This window comes from Atheta coriaria, unplaced genomic scaffold (genome assembly GCF_025399875.1).
Source record: "Atheta coriaria isolate IRGN ID8LTWV9N9 unplaced genomic scaffold, Caltech_Dcor_3.1 hic_scaffold_7_pilon, whole genome shotgun sequence".
Taxonomy (NCBI): Eukaryota; Metazoa; Arthropoda; class Insecta; order Coleoptera; family Staphylinidae; genus Dalotia; species Dalotia coriaria.
Genome location: NW_027045449.1, coordinates 10175378 through 10195181, shown reverse-complemented (window position 1 = coordinate 10195181; position 19804 = coordinate 10175378). Strand labels below are relative to the sequence as shown.

General features: G+C 32.4%; 1 protein-coding gene across 1 annotated transcript; it reads right to left on the bottom strand.

Annotated features, from left to right (window-relative positions):
* Positions 1-36: 36 nt before the first annotated feature.
* Positions 37-19794, bottom strand: LOC135795541 (hydrocephalus-inducing protein-like). Its single transcript, XM_065307247.1, is given in 41 exon segments — positions 37-384; positions 441-586; positions 642-869; positions 921-1469; positions 1534-1681; positions 1743-1962; positions 1965-2026; positions 2086-2412; positions 2532-2744; positions 2794-3210; positions 3269-3438; positions 3489-4428; positions 4485-4917; positions 6396-6594; positions 6651-6959; positions 7018-7368; positions 7438-7589; positions 7946-7958; positions 8118-8354; positions 8457-8712; positions 8770-9117; positions 9179-9427; positions 9494-9678; positions 9972-10482; positions 10642-11600; positions 11655-11940; positions 12001-12592; positions 12649-12834; positions 13134-13390; positions 13449-14030; positions 14104-14243; positions 14298-14678; positions 14732-14947; positions 15003-15842; positions 15900-16955; positions 17015-17201; positions 17254-17615; positions 17676-17928; positions 17991-18433; positions 18490-19545; positions 19605-19794. Coding segments are annotated over 41 exon segments (14898 nt in total). The 5' UTR covers positions 19713-19794; the 3' UTR covers positions 37-53.
* Positions 19795-19804: the final 10 nt, after the last annotated feature.

Genomic DNA, 19804 nt, shown 5'->3' with positions numbered 1-19804 from the left:
ATGTATTTGTTTGCTTTTGAATAAAATAAAGTAAAATATATTCTTGAGTTTATTTATGTATTACTTGATTGCAAATAAATCACCCACTCAATTCCTGAATATGCTTCATCAGCACAAGTTACCGACAACTTTCCGCTTGTAAAGGACGCGGGCACTTCTTTCGAATCATCGCGTTTATCACAACTTATATTGATACGAGTCGTCGATCTTGCTTTTATAAACTCCGAATTTGATTGCAGAATAAAATCGGTTCCAGTAACCGCGTACAAAAAAGTCATACCAGTGGTGAACGGGTTTTTGAACGTAATGTTTGTCTGGAAGTTTGGTTTGACTTTGAAAGGACCTTGAGGTTTTGGGGGCAAACCAATGCCATAAAGAGGAAATCTAAAAGAAATAATAATTAAATTACTTAAAAAGAATATAATTTGAATTATATTTACATGTATATTCCTAATGTGGGTGAAGTAAGTGTTAATTTCGAATGAACTCCACCGAGATCACTTGGATCGAAACAAATTTCGATTGGCCCCCTTTCATTTGGTTTGATAATCGCAACCTTCTCCACTGTAAACTCAGAATTATCCAACTGAAACAATAAATTTAATAAAAATTATAAATAAAAAATTATTAATTAATCTTACTGTAGCTGTAACTTCTGCATTAGTTTTGGACCAGTTGAAAACATAAGCATTGTGAACATTTTGTTGTCCCAGATGACATTTAATTGTAATCAACGGTTCAGGTTCAGCCGTAGGTGCAGAAAGAATAAAACTGTAAGGGAATGTGCCTAAATTTGGCGAGACTGCTTCAAAAGTTGTGCTGAATTCAGACGTTGGTTGTAATGGTCTGTATTCAATCAATATTTCAATCTAAAACATTACAAAATGTAGGAAATGTTTTTATTTTAACGTAAAACTTGCTTCTGTATATCCTGGAACTGTTGCTTCTTTAGGAAAATGTAAATCAGCACATTGACTACTCATTTTGTACGTGGTAGGCTCCCCGAGAGGATTTTCCAGTCTCATTTTGTATTCAGCTGAACTTCTTGCGCATGCGTTCAGTGTAATGGTATCCAAAACAGAACATTTCACCACTGTTAACTTTAATTCATAACAAATGTATTCTTTAGTGGTTTCATTGCGAAATTTAACACTAAAGTTTAGTTTTCCTTCATTTAGTGTGTAGATTATCCATTTGTATGTTTTTGTTGAACAAGGTGGAACGTCAACAATGGTGGTACCAGTTAATTTATACAAAACCTTTTTGGGACCTTCAGGTTGATCAGTTTGATTGATTACAGTAAATTGCTGTGTAACTTTCAACCAGTTTAAAAGATCTAATTCAATTACGTTGTACGTTTTAGATGGAATAGATTTTTCGATTATTTGTGTTGTTTTTGGACGTTTTGATTCACCTAAAAGCCCATAGAGCATTCCTTGACCTTCTGGTAAAGGTAAAAATATGTTTCCCTGAAATTAACATTCAGAAAATTAAAAAAGAAAATGAAAAAAAAATTTAAATAATTAAAAGTACTTCGTGATATTTATTTCCTTGTGTCATCGCTAATGGTTGATATGTCACTTCCACAACAGAAGAAGACTTTGCTTCAACTACAATAAGATCATCTATATGGAAAAACTCTCCACTTAAAATTGGTTTTATAACCCATGCTTCAGGAGTTCTAAAATATATTTATAAAACAATTAAATAAAAACTAATTATCTAATTGGATTTTAACATACGAATTTTTCAATGTGAACTTTTTCGTATAAGTCTCACGAACTGGTCCAGAAAATTTCAAAGTATCTTTAGGACTCGGTAGGTTAATACAACTTCCGCATAGTTCCAAATCAAACACAGTTTTATAATTATCGATAGTTAACTTGGCCCAACTTGTGCAGTTGCACTGTACAAATGACGGATGAAAACTAACTTCGAAATTTGTGCAACTTCCAGGGAAGAATAACCTTCTACAGGTTGAATTGTAAATACTTCACTGCGAGCGCTTTTCCAACTCCATTTAAATCTATTATAATTATAATCAAAAAGTGTTTGTTTATTTTAGTTTTTTTTATTATTTTTTACCTGCCGCCCACATCACCGGAATTAATCAATTTCGTATAATATTTGTTTGATGAACCAATAATAAGCGTTCCGAATGATATTTTACTCTTGAGTAAACTATATTCAGGCGCAATGCAGGATGCTTTTAGTACGCAGAGTGGAAATACTGTATCTTCTACTTGACAATAAACTTGCTCTTGAAACGCTGGCATTCTTTCGGTGGGCATGTATGTTATCTTAAATTCAGTGCTGTTTTGCGGTTGGAGTTTAATCCACTTTGAAGGACGAATGCGTATTGAAGAGTCTATCAAACGATGTTGTTTTTCTTCCTGTGTTTCCATACTCTCCCTAGAAATTAGATTATCAAAGAAAATATAATCAAAAATGCAAAACAATTTCAAAAAATTAAAAATTAAACAAAATTTCATTAATAAACTGAAAATTAAATAAAAACACTAATTATTTACGTTTGTATTAATTCAACACTCTTCTTCTGTTTGTTAATCGTCTCTTTTTTAGCTTTTTTATTATCTTTCTTCTTTACACTCTCATTACTTTTACTACTTTTCATAGTTTTATTATGTTTGCCATCCTTTGATGATTTACTTTTCTTTGAGATTATAGTACCATCATTAGATTTTCTATTCTCAGTTTTATTCTTATTTGCAGCAGGTTTCTTCCTAAAGTGTATTAATTAAAAAAATATTATATTACTCAAAAAAGAATTACTTTTTGATCGACATATCCGACGGTTTCATTTCAGGCTGTTCGAAATCAGGCGTCAAGTATCTTACAGTTTTCATAAATATAGGTAATCGATGATACAAATCAAAATAAATGCTCACTGTGCATTTAGTCTTGTTTATAATTTGTACTCCTTTCTTATTGTGTTTTCCAAGTGGCACCGCACCAAAATTCAAGAATTTATCACAGATATTACATAACTCCACTTCCATTGAAACTCCTTCGCCGTGTAAAGTAATCGGATACTTTTTATCGTTGACTAAAATGTTTATTTTCGTCGTGTATTTTGCTATTTCTTTCGGATGAAAATAAAACAAGATTTTAATCGTTTGTTTGGGACTTATAATGGTATCTTTGGTGCAGATTGTTAAATGATCGTAATTTTGTGACTCAATTTGCACTCTGAAATGTAAAAAAACATTAATTTCTTGAAAAATTAAAAAAAAAGAAAAATAAATACATGTAGATAATGCTATCGTTATTGCTCAACTCCAAAGTCCATACATTGCTAAAAGTATTGTGTTTCTGTGCTAAACAAGCGCCAAAATCATGCATTGTGTCAGAAAACTTCAAACGAGTTTTACACGTCGTACACACTAATGTAATAGGAATAGTTGGACCATAAGAAATCTAAAAATCAATATTTTTATATTTTTCAAAAAATTTGTTAGCTTTCTTACGTTTAATTCAAGTTTGATATTTTTCTTGCTAAGAAACTTCACTGCGGTGATCGAGATAACACTCTGAACTTCACAGTTAGTTTTAATATATCCTTCTTTAGGTTCAATGCTCACGGTAGCGAAATCTTCCAAAAATTTATCTGTTAAATCCCATTTGTAATAAAAACCAACTCTACCAACATTTCCAATAATAAACGTTGACATTTCTGGATGTTTCTGCACCAACTATATGAAAAAAAAACAATAAAAATTAAAAATAAAGCAAAAAAATATATTTTTTTAAAAACCTACCACCATCTGAATAACATTCTCCACATCAATCAACAAATCAACACTGGAATATTCTTTGATGTGTTTTAAAGTTGGTTCAATATTATAACAAGTTGTAGTTATAGCAAGCACCAGAGGATTTTGCATTCTTTCGATATTAAACTCAACGTTAAACGTGAATTGTCCAACTTTCGTAGGTCGAAACACAACGTTAATATCCGTATCACTTTTCGCATGTAAAAGACCATGAGTTGGTTCGATGCTTATTTTATGCACGCGCCCTTCACTATATAACGAAGACTTAATAATTCGGTAAGTGAGTGGAATATCTTCGGTGTTTTTCAAAACGACTGTATCATGAACATCGATTCCTATGACTGTGGGTTTAAGTACTTTACCGGTGCCAATGAAATACACACATGGTTGATGCGCATGTCCAACGAGTAAAAACATAACTTTTAAGTTATACTGCATGATTGTGAAGTAGTAAAACATTTCGAAAGTTCCCGCTTTCTCAGCGATGAACGTGAAAGATGCTTCGGCTGTTCGTCCTTTTAACACTGTTCCTTCAGGGTTATCACATTGGAAATGTGCAATGTTTCGTTCTTTTATGCATTTCTCCCATCGATATGAGAACTTTTCACCAGTTGGGTTAATTATAGAGAAATTACTATAAGAAAAAATATAATTTTAACATAAAAATAATTAAAAAATTAAAAAAATTACTTTTTCACTGGAATACCAAATCCTATCACATTAAACTCCAAAACTTTTGTATTTTCCTCAAGGCCCATTTCACAGTTTACTCTGGTACCACGCCGTGCTGATAAATAATCACTCTGTTCGATCCGGAAGTGATATAAAGGTAGAACACTCGTAGCGTAAACTTTTAATGAAATTGGTTGTACATCCGGATGGAGATTTGGCACAGCACTGCTTACATCAAACAAGTAATCCAAGGGTGTGAATGGTGCAAATTTGAATGTGAATGTACAACTGGTTTTTGGAGCTATACACTCGTGTGATGGATGGATTGTGAGCGGAATCGGATCGGAATCACAATATGAATGTACCGAACTCATAACAGATAGAAATGACGTACTGAAGAGACTATTTCTTGATACAGCAGATTTCGGGCGTGTAAACTTTAGAAATTGTTCTGTAATTAACAAAATAATTAATATTACTATAATATTTTTATCAAAAATAAAGTTTTTCTACTTCCACGGTATAAAGACACGAAAAATGGCTTTTTAATCACGGACGGCCAAAGCCGTGATTAAAGTTGCTTATTATTAAAGATTGGAAAATTCTCTATCAGATAAGAATATAAAACAATTATATTTCCTACAGTAAAAGATCGAAAAACGCGACTAAAAGTGCTAAAAAGTGACATTTTGCAATTTTTGTCCATTTTATTCAATCGCGAATATCTCGTAAACTAAAAGAGATAAATAAGATCTGATCGCAGCGTCTTAGTCTACGGACTATTCTCTATCTGATAGGATAGTTAAAACGGAAATCTGAGAGATGAAATTTTAATTCTTAAGAAAAAATTGCCAAGGGGGGGTGCTTGATACTTTTTTTCGACGATTTTCAAAAATTCATATCTCTTAAACTAAAAGAGATAGCTACCAACGAATTGTTGATTATGAAAGATTGGAAAATTCTCTATCAGATAAAAATATAAAATAATTATATTTCCTACAGTAAAAGGTCGAAAAACGCGACTAAAAGTGCTAAAAAGTGACATTTTGCAATTTTTGTCCATTTTATTCAATCGCAAATATCTCGTAAACTAAAAGAGATAAATAAGATCTGATCGCAGCGTCTTAATCTACGGACTATTCTCTATCTGATAGGATAGTTAAAACGGAAATCTGAGAGATAAAATTTTAATTCTTAAGAAAAAATTGCCAAGGGGGGGTGCTTGATACTTTTTTTCGACGATTTTCAAAAATTCATATCTCTTAAACTAAAAGAGATAGCTACCAACGAATTGTTGATTATGAAAGATTGTAAAATTCTCAATCAGATAAAAATATAAAATAATTATATTTCCTACAGTAAAAGGTCGAAAAACGCGACTAAAAGTGCTAAAAAGTGACATTTATCGATTTTTGCCCATTTTATTCAATCGCGAATATCTCGTAAACTAAAAGAGATAAATAGGATCTGATCGCAGCGTCTTAATCTACGGATTTTTCTCTATCAGATAGGATAGTTAAAATGGAAATCTGAGGGATGAAATTTTAAGTCTTAGGAAAAAATTGCCAAGGGGGGGTGCTTGATACTTTTTTCCAACGATTTTCAAATATTCATATCTCTTAAACTAAAAGAGATGGCTACCAACGAATTGTTGATTATGAAAGATTGGAAAATTCTCTATCAGATAAAAATATAAAATAATTAAATATCGATGGGTGAAAAGGCAAAAAAAAAATGACTAAAAGTGCTATAAATTGAAATTTTGCAAATTTTGACAATATTTGAAATGAGAACGTTTTTAGAATCGTTGTGACTTCAAAATTAATGAAGCGGCACTAAAAAAGGACAAACATATTCGTTTATATGGTTTTGCCTGCGAGAGAATAAGAGAACACAAATATACTTGATACTTAATATACAGTTACAAACCATTTCCTGTTAAATGCTGGGATGTTTTTCCAAAATTACAAGTTTGTGGCCGCTTTGGAGGCTCCGTCACACATCCCGCACTATTGTAATTAAATGTATCTTTGTCACTTCGCTTCGGATATTGCGAGATACCTATTATCCAATCAACTTGCAGTGATACAAGTGATGTATTCTTGACTATCACATCAATTTCACTAGTCTACAATCAAAAATATTAGTATAATTTAATTAATATTTAACTATTTTTTAATTTACTTCAAACATAGTAGTAGTAGGAAATTTAATCTCTGTTTCTGAGATTGAATAAGTGCAATAATCCACGATAACGTTAAGCATGAGACGTATTGCAAGTGAAATGTCCGAAATCTCTTCATAATCAGGTTCCTCTTTCTTTCTGATCATTTTTGTACTCATAAAAGAATGTGTGCTGGAAATAGCTAATCGATTGTCTATGGTATCGTCCTCTGGGACCCAGATTGTACATTGTTGTCTTTCATCCCATGCGAGATCATCTAATTCTTCATTAAAGTATCTTATTTTTGTTAGTTTGCATAATTGGATTTTCTGTAATCATAAAAATTTAAATTTATTTTGTTAGAAGATATTTGTAATTAATTCTTACATTTTCGAATATAATCGGCTCCATACTATAGAAGATAACAATAATGTCTTTTGAACTTAGAGGTTTTAAATGTCCAATCGTCGGGATAAAGTTTAAATTATCGGTTGGTGTAAATACAAATTTGTAAGTATCTTCACTTGATATGTTCTTGAGTTTTATATACTTTTTGCATGGTTTGTTGATGTGTGCACAATCGAAATTTAAGTTGTAACATAATAATGTAGGAGCATAAGCGGAACTTTCTTTATCTTTCATAGATTTTGATGTTTTTGGAGCAAAATCAGATGCTAGAAATGATTCTAATGATTCAATAATAACATCTTCTTTGTATCCTTGCCCAGTGACATGAATCTAAATAAATTTTTATAAATTATTATAAATTAATACATTAAAAATTATTTAGATAAATAATAATTTTACCTTGAAACAATCATAAGGATTATGTGAAATAAATATTTTTATAAATATATCAATTTTTTCTTCGGCTTTAGGCGTGTAAAACACTTGCACATCAACTGTTTGTTGAGCTTTTATTAAAACCAGCGCTGTACTTTTAAATGCTTCTTCAAAATCTACAAATTATTTAATGATTATATTTTTATGTTATATTTGTGGGTTAATTAAATAATAAATACCGTTTGGATCAGAAACTTTTGGAAATGTTTGACAATCCGTAGGTTTCAAGATTATATTCATAAATGGATCGTCAATAACCCCATTATGATTTTTGAATCTAAAGGACCTGGATTATATAATGTGATATTTTTTGTTGCTGTGGAGTCAAGTGATACTATTTTAAAATCAAGTTCGTATGTGTTAATAGAAGACATTGTAGATGGACTGACAACTTCTATAATTGGTAATGCTCCTTCACCGTAAAAACTAAAGTTTAGTTTGTTAGTAGATTGTTGGACGGTAAAATTTATACTGCCTTCATATTTCTGAAATATAAAATGTTTACATTTAAAAAATTACATATAATAACAACATTTTATAATAAAAACATGAAACTCGATATTGATATTCAATTTTGATTTAATTTTAAATATTTTGAATGATGATGGTGATGAAATAGGAAAATTTACTATTAATATACTTACTTCTAAAGCAATAGGTTTGAAAAAGACCGAAATACGTTCAGATGTATAAGCTTCAATTGAAACTGTTTCCGGTTCGACCCGGAATACAGAACTCTCACTGGTAATGGCCGCACTGATTTCCGCCATAATCTCACCAACATTCCGTATGTGTAAGTGCGCTTCCACCTCTTGATTAATGCAAGTATTATTAAAATAAAAGAAGTTATCGCTTTTAACAAAAATACAACTTGCAGCCATCTAAAATAAATATTGTTTACATTAAATTTATAAGTATTTTAATATAATTTTAAAATTTAAATACTTGATCTAAACATAAAGAATCTTCTTGTGAATCAATCACCAAGTGTTCCTTGAAAATATACTCCAAACAGGTGAAATCAATTTCCGGCACGCATGCTGTACCCTGAATGGTGAACGCATGCCCATTGGCGTATTTTCCGGTAACGCCAGAGATGCAAAAAGGACTTCTTCAATATAAGTGCCGATAGTTTTTGTTTTGCATGTGAATTGAATATATACTTCCGTATGTGGTTGGACTACACCCGTAGAAGGTGTTATTGTAAATATACCTTGTTTTAACGATGATTGTTTGGTTCTGAAATAATTATTTTTAAATAAAATCATTTTTTGGAGTTGTGCTGTTTATATTTACTTTTTGCCCATAATACTTGAACTTGTTTTTAATACTTGACCGGATAATTTACTGGATTTTAAACTGCCTTTAGACTTTTTCGATTTGATAGATTTCTTTGAGTTTTTTGAAGCGTTTGCTGAATCAACTGAAGCTGCACTTTTTCGTGCTGAGTTAGGAGCACTTATTTCTTTATTATTTTGTTTTTGATTTTTTGAGCTTCCTTTTTTGCTATTTTTGGTGTTTTTGTTAAACACAACAAAAGAAAAACTGTATTTTCCGTTGTTATACAAAACAATATCTTTTTTAACTTCGGTATCAACCAATTGCGGAGCAAAAACTAATTCATTAGACGGGCATAGTTTATAACTACAAATTAATTAAAAATTAATCATTAAGAAATAAAATATTGTTTTATATTAAAACAAACCTTGAACTAAACACTTTTCCGGTCACACGAAGATTATATCGAAGGACTTCTCGTTTTATATGCGGATCAGATATAACCACAGTAAAAATAGGTACATTTCGAAATTCCATCGGGACATCAATTTGAAACCGAATCGGGATTATTGTAGCTTCGTTAGGTTTAATATGTGCTATTTTAGAATCCAAAATTGTATTGTTTCGGATAACATTCATTTCATCACTGATATCTGGGTCCTCAAAAGGACAAAAACTAAAAATCATGTTTTAATTTATTAACAAATCATACGAACTCAAACTCAAGATTTAAAAAAATTACCTTGCTTGAAGTTCAAAATGTGATTTGTTTTTAAATGTGTACATAAAGGTAAACAATTGTCCAATTTTAATATCACCCAAAACAACATCCGAATCAAATTCAAGACCAATTTCAACCACTTCGGCGGAAAGTTTCATCGTATCTTTAAGTATTGGTACTTCACATCGACGATTTTTATCATAAAACTGAAATAAATCATAATTATAATAAAGTAACTTGAGAAATATATTAAAAAAGTGAATTCTTGTTTCTAATGTACTTTGGTGCCATCTACGTTGGAATTAAAAACTAAAACTTTTGTAATACTTCTTTGTGAACGTTCAACCCTAATTTTACACCCTACAAGTTTTATTTTATTGACAAAAAGTAGCTTACATTTCATTTTGATGATTAATCTATTGTATTCTAATGTTTTACCAAAATTGGTTAGGTAATTATGGCGTGAAAGAGTAACAAACATAATATTAGTTAATTATACCTTAATATCAATTTCCTGAACTGGAACGACTTTGTATTCCGCAGCTTCATAAGTGAATGTTACAATATTAATCCCCAACGGTTTGATATACCCACTAGTAACACTAATGCCATATTTATCCACGATATGCTTGAAATTAATATCCCAGCTTGTTCCAATATGCGACATGTTCCTCAACTCGACGTCAATCTTCACAATGCGATTAAGTAGCACGCGCTCAAACAGAATATCATGTGGGCTGATCTCTACATTAAAATGTGTTCCTAATTCCGATATCTTGAAACAATCAACGCGCGGATTATTTCTTTTTGTGATTAATAAATTAGCAGTGATACTTCCTGCATTCACAGGATGCCCACGTATTGTTAAAAATTGTGAATTATTAGATGCAATTGATAATTGAGACGTATCCAACGTAAAATTTGAAGTAACTTCAAGAAATCCCACAGAGACATCACAAGAAAGATAAGATTTATTGATGAGATTCAATTTATCTTCCACAATGAGGCATCTGGAATTAAAAATTGTTAAAAAAATATATTTATAGGTTATATTAACTTTCTGTCAATATGTAGTCATAACCTGAATTGTTATAAATTGTATAAAAGGTTATCTAACCTATAAAAACAATAAAGAACAAATTTTTAACTAAAAAAATATTAAAACATACTGTATACGTGTATCTGCAGGTTGTACAGCAACAGCCCCCAAGTGAAACACTTCCTCTTTCTCAAAATAAGCAACACCCAAGTCATGCCCTTCTTTTTCCGGTAAAATTTTCGGAAATATCATCGACGGATCCATGAAAAGTCTTGGTATATCCGCTTTCCCCTCCAAATAAACACGAAAAGGAATCGGGAGTGTGACAACAGCAATATCATAAAAATGCGTAAACACTCCACAAGAATCCGGAAAGAAATTAACTTCCAGTGATATTTCATCATCCGGTTGCATAATTCTCCTCGGTCTCAATGATTTCGCAGCAGATACTGATGCACTTTTAAATTTAGTCTTCCTACTCTTTCTACTGCTCAAAATAGAAGTGGAACTCTTCACAAAAGAACCACTTTTACCTCCCAAAGACTTAGTCACACTGACATTAGACGGTGTTAATAAAACATGAGAAGATCCTGCACAATCATAGAGAACAAATCGATTCGGCGATGATTTCGAACGTTCAATTTTCGGCTCGCATAAAACCGTGTACAACTGTTCACTTTCTTTAAATTCTCCTAAAGAAGCCATGTATGCGAGGCGCAAAGCTTCCAAAACTTCTTCATTCTCGGATAAAAACTGCGGAATCAAGTTGGAATATGAAGTTGATGATTCTGATTGTGCATTGCAGATATACCACAATGGTATACCACATTCTACACGAATTTGATACTCAGAGGGAGTCAGAAATTTAATTGATTTCTTTTTGATAAGAGAATTATTCTCTTCTGTGCTGTATTCACTCTTTTTGCTTCCGGTTGAAACCGCGCGTTTCCTTGATTTGGTCTTTTGGTAACCGGCAGAATCACGAGAGCTGCGAGTTTTTGCTGAATCAGTTGAACTGCGTTCGCTGATTTCTTTTGTTTTATGTTTATTCTTTGCGTCTTTTTTCTTTTGTGCTTTGGGGACCGAAGGCTGAAATTTTAACAGAATTATAACCTCAAAATTAAAAAATATTACAAATGGTACCTCTGAAATTTTATTCTCAGCACGATTCCAGTTTTCAAAAATATAACGAATTTCAGCGGCTTCTGAATTTTCTTGAATTAAACTTTCCTCTAGGAAATCAGTTTGTGCAGATCCTTGTTTGTCGTCTGATTTTTTGTTTTGTTTCTTAACCGTGTTTTTGCTCCCTTTTGATTTGTAGGATTTTACTGATGCGGATGTTATATGTTTTTTTCCTTTAGTAGACACTTTTGATCCTTCGAATTGTTGTCGACTGAAGAGTTTTGTTTTTTCATTTAAAATTCTCCGCCTGAAGTGAATATTCAAATGTTTTTTATGTGTTAAGATTAAATATTGAACTTTTACTCACTTTCTCTTCTCTAATCTTTGTTGGGTCTCTTTAACTCGTTGATTTAAATATATATCTTTGAAAAGTTTCAAATCGTTTGGATTCAATTCATCAAACTCCTCTTGATCCATTTCTATTATTTCATTCATTAATTCACTAACGTTTTGTGATGTTTCTCCACAATTTATTTGCATTTCTGATTTTTTCACGCGGAAATATTCAGGAGGAACCGAAAGGTATATTCCATGCATGTATCTAATATTACCTGCTCCTTTTAACAGTCCAATAAGTGCTAGTATTTTATTGGTAATGAATAGACTGTCTAAGTTTTCAATAATAAGCCCAGTCGGATATTTTGAAATGCTATCAGCTAATAATTCGTACAATAATTCAACAGGTAATTGCATAAATGTGTCATTGGGAACTTTCTGTTTGTTAGGGCTTTTAGTTGATTTTGCCGATGTTGATGTGCCTTCATCTTTTCCAGCGCTTTTTACTTTTTGTACTTTTATTGTCTTTGGTTTTATGACCGTCTCTTTTCGACTTGTAGATAAATTTGTTTGTTTTACCAAGTCTATTACATTTACCTTGGATTTAATTATCTCAAACATATCTAAATATTTATAAATATTAATTTAAGAGTTTGAATAAATTATTTTATATTATTACCAAAGTCATAAGGAAAGTTTAAATCTTCTTCAGTTGCATTATGCGTAAAGCTTTCATCAATCAACAGATTCACTTTGTTCGCAGCCAAAATTTCGTTTCGTACGAGTGATTCATATATTAATTGATCAATACCTTTGGCGTCGATTTTTAAAGCATGAGCTGTTTTATTTGCAGTTAAGGTATAATCTGAAATATCATAAATTCAAGGTTTAGAAATACTTTATAGTAAACAAAATGCAAATAAGTGCATTCTAGCGCCATCTTGATTCATTCATAGAGTTAGACTTATGCACCCAGTCACGTAAGCTACACAGCCATGCAACTTGCTAACTTTCTGACTTAACTCACACCGGGATCCAACTTCAATAACAAAAACAAATCATATTTAATTCTAAAAGTGTATCTTAGCTCTTACTTTCATTTTCTCTTTTGTAAACCAAGGCAAACCATTTAAGATAACACATAAACGTATACAAAATAATTACCCGTTAAAGAACTCCCATGGAAAATAATCAAAACACCTTCCTTCATCACATTATTCTCTTCAACTTCCACTGGTTCAACACATTCAATCTCAAACAGAGAACCCCTACGTGGAACATTCACCGTTGAGAACTCTTTACTCCTCAATTCATAAATGTTTTCCGCTACAAGTGTTTGCATTTCATCCATTGATATATCTTCCAATGGATCTGGTATCTCAATACTCTCCGAAGATCCCGCAGATTCAATCAACAATGACCTGTAAACAAATTTCGTAAACAACCAAAAATTTACAATAAATTTACAAATCGTCATACGCTGATCTATCTTCCACACTACTTTTCTTCATCATATTCATATACTCATGTTTAATCTTAGTCTTCAAGATGACTTTCAATTGCTCCTTGATATCCTCGTAAGTTTCAACTAACGATGGTGGTAAAGGAGCACCGACATGTCTCGGCGGAATAAACAATTTCTTAACATTATAATAATTCAGTAATGTTTTAATAATCACTGCTTCTTCTTTCAATTTTGTATCGACGTCGGTAAAACAGATCTCCACTGGGAATTGTGACCTGTTGATGATTTTAAAATATTTTACATTCGTGATACTATAGGGAATTGTAGGTTCAAAATAGATTTTATCATCAATGATTTCCAACTCGGGAAGGAAACCATAACCACGTAGAATTATCTTTAGAGGTGATTTGTTTGCTTCGATATAGACAATTAAACGCCACTCGTATTTAGTTCGTGATTGCGGTTGGAAAAACATATCGATTTTAGCGAATCTTCCGGCGTCTACTATACCATCACGTGCTTTTGTGAAGAAAATATTTGCTGGACGTTCGGAACTTGATTGAATTAGGATTTTATAGGAACAAGGTACAGCTCCACTAAAATATAAAGGAAAATAACGAAAAATATAAACAAAAACTAAGTTATTTAAAATAAAATGTTAAAACATACTTATTTTCCAAAAACACAGTTTTTTTCAATGCAAATCCACATTGAACTTTTCCAAAATCAACCGAGTTATGTTTAAAGACCAAAGAAGGTACCGTAACAATGGCTCTCACTTCAAAATCAATTCTAATAGTACCACTGACCTAAAATTTAGTAAAAAAATGTAGCAAATGTTTATTTCGTATTTTATCACTTACTATGCATGAAATATGTCCCACAACTTCTGAATTAGGTTCTGGAAACCGTTTAGATGTAGGTTTAAACACCAAAAACGGCCCCGGTTGGTTTTTTTGAAACACCATACTGAAACAATTCCCCGAACATTTCCTCGACACTCTTAACCAAAACAATTTCACAATTGCTTCTGAATATTTCAAAGGAGTAATCATGACTTCTTGTTCTGTATTCAATATAACATATCCCAAGTCAATAATGTAAGGTGGTAAGACTAAATCAGGTATGATTGACGTTGTATTCTCATATTTGTATTGCACCAACTTTGGATTCGCAATCAAATGCTGTTGGATAATTTTGCGCTCAACGGCCATTGCTATATCTTTTGCAGAAGGGTAATGACGCTAAAATGAACAATATTTTATAAATATTAACACCTGATGAGATAATAACTCACTTTATATCGAACAAACACCCAATCATTGTAATCCGGCATGATTTGCATGGTGAAATCTTCATTACACTGCGAATGAAACGAATATGTAATATCAGCAATAGCTGTATATGATAACATATTTTGTTCTTCATTCAAAAGACGTGGAAATTTGAAGTAATACTGCGGTAACACCGCACATCCTTTAATAATCAACTTAATCGGATCACAAGAAGCAATCTGAAAGAAATATTTTAATATTTTGTACTGTAAACAACAAAAAACTAAAAATTACTTCAAGGTAAGCACTTGTTTCAAAATAACCAGGATACCCTGGAAAATATTTTACAAACACTTCGGCCGAACCTTCCTCACCAACAGAACCACTTGGCGGATCAATATAAACCCACCCCGGATCAGCTTTAAAACTAAAATTCAGGATATCATATCTTACAGAGTAAGTAAACTTGGCGTATCCAATATTTTCAACACGAAACGAAGTCTTCGCTATTTGATTAAAAGCAACCAGACCAAAATCAACAACATTGCTTTTAATGTGATACATAATCTCACCAGACTTGGCGAATATATCCAAGTCAGTGGATGCACCGCCATTTACATTACATACAACAGTGGCGGCCATTTCAATTTTCGGTGGTAGGGTTACCGCGATTGATATAACCTGACTTTCGTATGCAGCTAAAGTCCCTGACCATGGAACAACATCAATTATACGATGTGAAAATTCTGCTTGGGTATACGCTTTAAAGATATCCACAATTCTTGGGTCAATTGTTCTAATTTGATCTTTGAAATCGTCTATTAGGGGATATAAAATCGGACGGAGTTGTTGTTGCATTGTAGCATCATCAAATGTTTGTTTTGCTAGCTCCATACAATCTTCATTTGGAAGTATTAGACTACTATCATTGGACTGTGGTCGGGATAAATCATCTTCTTTTTGCTCTACTTCTTCTTCTTTTACAGGAGTTTGTTCATCGAATATTTCAGGGAGTGAATTTTCTCCCATTATTTCTTGTTCTTCAGCAAATTGGTTCATGATTGCTTCTTCTGCTTCCATGTAATCAAGAAGTGAATTGTAAGAACTAATGGATATTATAGATTGAATTTCTTTCTGTAAAAATTAATTATTTATAACTTTTGTTTATAAAAATAGTAAAATTAATTTTACCGGTTCATATTCAATCGGAATCAATGTTAAATTATCCTCTCTAATTTCAAATTTATAATCCACTGGTAATGGACTAATATTACGTAAGTTGATAAGTCTGGATCCGGTGTGTCCAATTGGTATACATTCAAGGTCAACAAAGTTTGGTTCAAAAGCAACATTCGGATAATTAATAACTCCGAATAAATGCAGTTTATCAATATTAGGATGATACATATATTGTATTTTCATCGCCCCTTTCTTCAATGAACTCTTTTTCTCATTAGAATCCGATTTGAAGGTCACCATGAAAGTCATATCTTCATTCGGTTGCAGTGATACCTCCTGACGACTGAACATTTTATCCCCAGACACAAAATAAAACGGTTCGTCCATTATAATATCCATGAATAAAGGGACATTTGCATTGTTGGTTAAAACAATATCATCTTCAAGAACAGCTGTGGTTTCTTCAGTTCCAATGTCTATACGAAACTGCATGTAGGGTTTTGACAGCGTAACATGCGGAACCTCAAAAGTTGCCTTTAACTTGAACTCAAATATCGCTTTTGTGATAATGTTTCGTTTGTTTATTCTTTTGGCATAGCAAATGAAACGAGTTGTGATTTTGCATGGTGATTTTGCAAAACAATCAAAGTAGACGGTTTGCGTTTTTCCGGCTTCTAGTACGAATTGATTGAGAGTCATTATGAAATATGGACGGCCATTATCCACCGGGGATGATGTCAGTTGTTCAACAAGCGTGTCATATTCTTTGAAAGAAATAATGTGTGCTGATTTTCCTTCGTTGAGAAACTGAACTTCTTTGATGCAGTTTGTCATGGTTGAAATGGCGCCGATGTCATAAAATGGTACCACGGGTGGCGAGGTACTTATACTAGAACCTATGAATTCTCCGGTGTAAACAACACAATCAGGTTCGGTGCCATCAATTTCTAGTTTGATGAGTGTTTTAAAGCGGCCTGCATTGGTGCCGTAGATTATTAATTCCGAAACGACTGTTTCTTCTGGATTTAGTTGGATTACATTATGGGCTGGGGTTATGTTTGGTCCAGACTAAAATATTTAATTTAATTTTGAAATATAACTTTAGTTAAAAAATTTAAAAATCTTACAATATTTATATAAACAACAGCTTGAATTGGTGAATCATTAGACAATTTAAATGGTTTTGTTATTTTTGTTAATGTTTTCACTTTGCCAATGTTTGTATCAATCAGATCTGAATCAATGCAGGGTCCACGACTTAACGCAACGACATCACAAATGACAAAAGGAATATTTGATCCGTAAAACAATCCTCTGAAACATAATTTACATCAAAATTTGTTTAAAATATTTTATGTTAATTTACGTAATCTGTCCGCACATGTCCCCGATAACATCCGTCTTGATTTCCAGCCGAAAATCAAAAGTTTCCCCGGGCTGAATATCACATTGATACTTTTCAAGCCCCATTTGCAAATTGCCGCCAGCATTGATTGTATTCAATGTAAGATTACCCATGAAGTCTGATTTGTTTTCAAGTGTCAACGTGCGATAATACTTTTGTGTAATAAACATGCTTTTCAATGAAATCTTAGGTGTTAGACATTGAATTAACGGCACGTGAACTTTATAATAAATATACGCTGTTCTACTTGGTTGTCGTGCTCCCCACATGGATATTGTAAGTTCCGCCATTTTGTCAACGGCTGCATGTGGTGTAGCTTGTACCTAAACACACAAAAAGTGATTTAAAAAAGATTTAAATGTTTTTATACAAAAATAACATACACTATATGGAATTCTTGAATAAGGTTTAACAGTTCCCTCTGTTGAACTGCAAGAAAACTCTGCAGTACTCAAATCATCGGAAATTGTATACTGGGAGTATTCTCGCGTGGCCACAATTTCAATTTCGTAGTCAATGCTCACTTGGGTATTGTTCTCCAAATAAAAACAGATTTCTTTCGTTTGTCCAACTGAAAGATCTCCAAAGTCCAATACGGTGATGTCAAAATTAAGTAGAGGACATACAATGGTACCCCTTTAAGTAATTATCATTATTATTATGATTATATTCAACGTACATTAAGCATTTAAACTTACTTCATAAGAAAAGATAAAACCTCCAATGATTCCAATATGTTAAACTTTACAGTTTCGGTGAAATTACCACGTTTGAATGATCTAAACCCAATATAAACCGATTTGATTTCTTCGGGTTTGATTACGAACTCGAATTCACTGCAGTAAAAATCACCACCAAATTTGGCATCGACAACAACATATTGTAATGTTGCGTCAATGGGTCCTAGATTATGAAAGATCACTTCGTATCGATGCACTGATCCGATATAAATATTTTGGGCGTCCAGTTCTTCTAAATTGATTATCACACGTGGGCCTTCACCAGCTCCAAACATATCAAGATGGAAGCAATGTTTGCGGCCAGTCACATCTAAATAAGCAATGCTTTTGTGTAATTCTACGTTTTTAGGTGCGTAGATTATGCTGAAATTGACTTGTGTTTTGGGCCATAATTGTCCAGACTACAATTAATTCACTGTTTGAGAAAAATTGTTATTAATGTAAATATTATAGTTACTTTTGGTTCAATAAGAAAATGTTCATCAGAATAAACAGGTTCCAAGCTCATATCACACTCTTTCTTCTGTTCAATAAGAATTCTTTCATAGATCTCTTGATTCATTTCATAGTCAACAATCTCATGATACTCTAGAGCATTGTCTCTGGTTAATTCATAGTCCATTAAGTCTTCAAAACGTTCTTTTATTGCCGAACGCGCGCGTTTTTTACACGCTGGACAATCATGTGTTATCCATCTATAATCTATGATATATTCACTATTGTTTCTCAGTGTTACGACTTGTTCTATTGACAATCCTAAGTAACAATCAGTAAAACCGACTTTTTGAGTTGATATATTCAAATCAGCTTCTTCAGCGGTTCCTTCTAACTTTACATACAAAATCTCTCCGGTTTCATACGTCAATTTTAATTCTCCTTCCAACAAACCAATCTTTTGTGGATGATAAAACAAAGTAATCGGACAACACTCATCAGATTTAAGTATTTTCCTGTTTTCTTCTACTTCAAACCCACAACTTGTTTCAAGAACAAAAGAAGCCCACACCTCGCCGATGTTTTTCACAATAATCGTGCGTTCTGCAGTTATTTTTATACCAGTTTTAGGAAAAACTATTTTATCAGGTAAATCAAGCAAGGGACGCGGTCCAATAGCAACTATTGGTACCTCAAATGTCTCATCAGTTGTAATAAATGTTATTTTGTGTCGGTAATCTTGTAAAATATCAGTAGAAAAGCTTACTTCTACAAAATATTTCAAACCGGGTGCAACTTTAGCACCTGCTGATTCAGTAGAGTGTTTAATTGAGAAATACGTTGAGGGTTCCATGTGAATCCGAAGAGACTTTGAAGTATCTTGTATGTTCATCACACTAAGTTGTACGGAATACACTGTACCACGCACAAAGTTTTGAAAAACAATAATATCCGGTGTGACTTTAAATGATTTCAAATTGTTTCTAATGGCGAATTGATCACCAGCGGGATGAACGAGTTTTTCATATCGTTGTTCAGTTGAGAGCAACATTTCTCTCATAAAATTCGATGGGGTTATCTAATAATTGAAAATATTTTACCTAAAACTTACTAAATCAAAAATTAATAAATAAATACTTGATGTTCGCCATTGCGAGCTTCCATGTCGAGTAAAATAGGCAGAATATGCATTATCGGGCAGTTCAACCAGTCGGCGAAACATTTCTGCAGAAATGTCTTCACCATCTTGAGTAAAATGAATAAAAATAATAAATTATCTAAAAGGTTTTCTGCTCTTATCACTTGCGTATGATAGTGTCACACTCGTGACAGGAAAA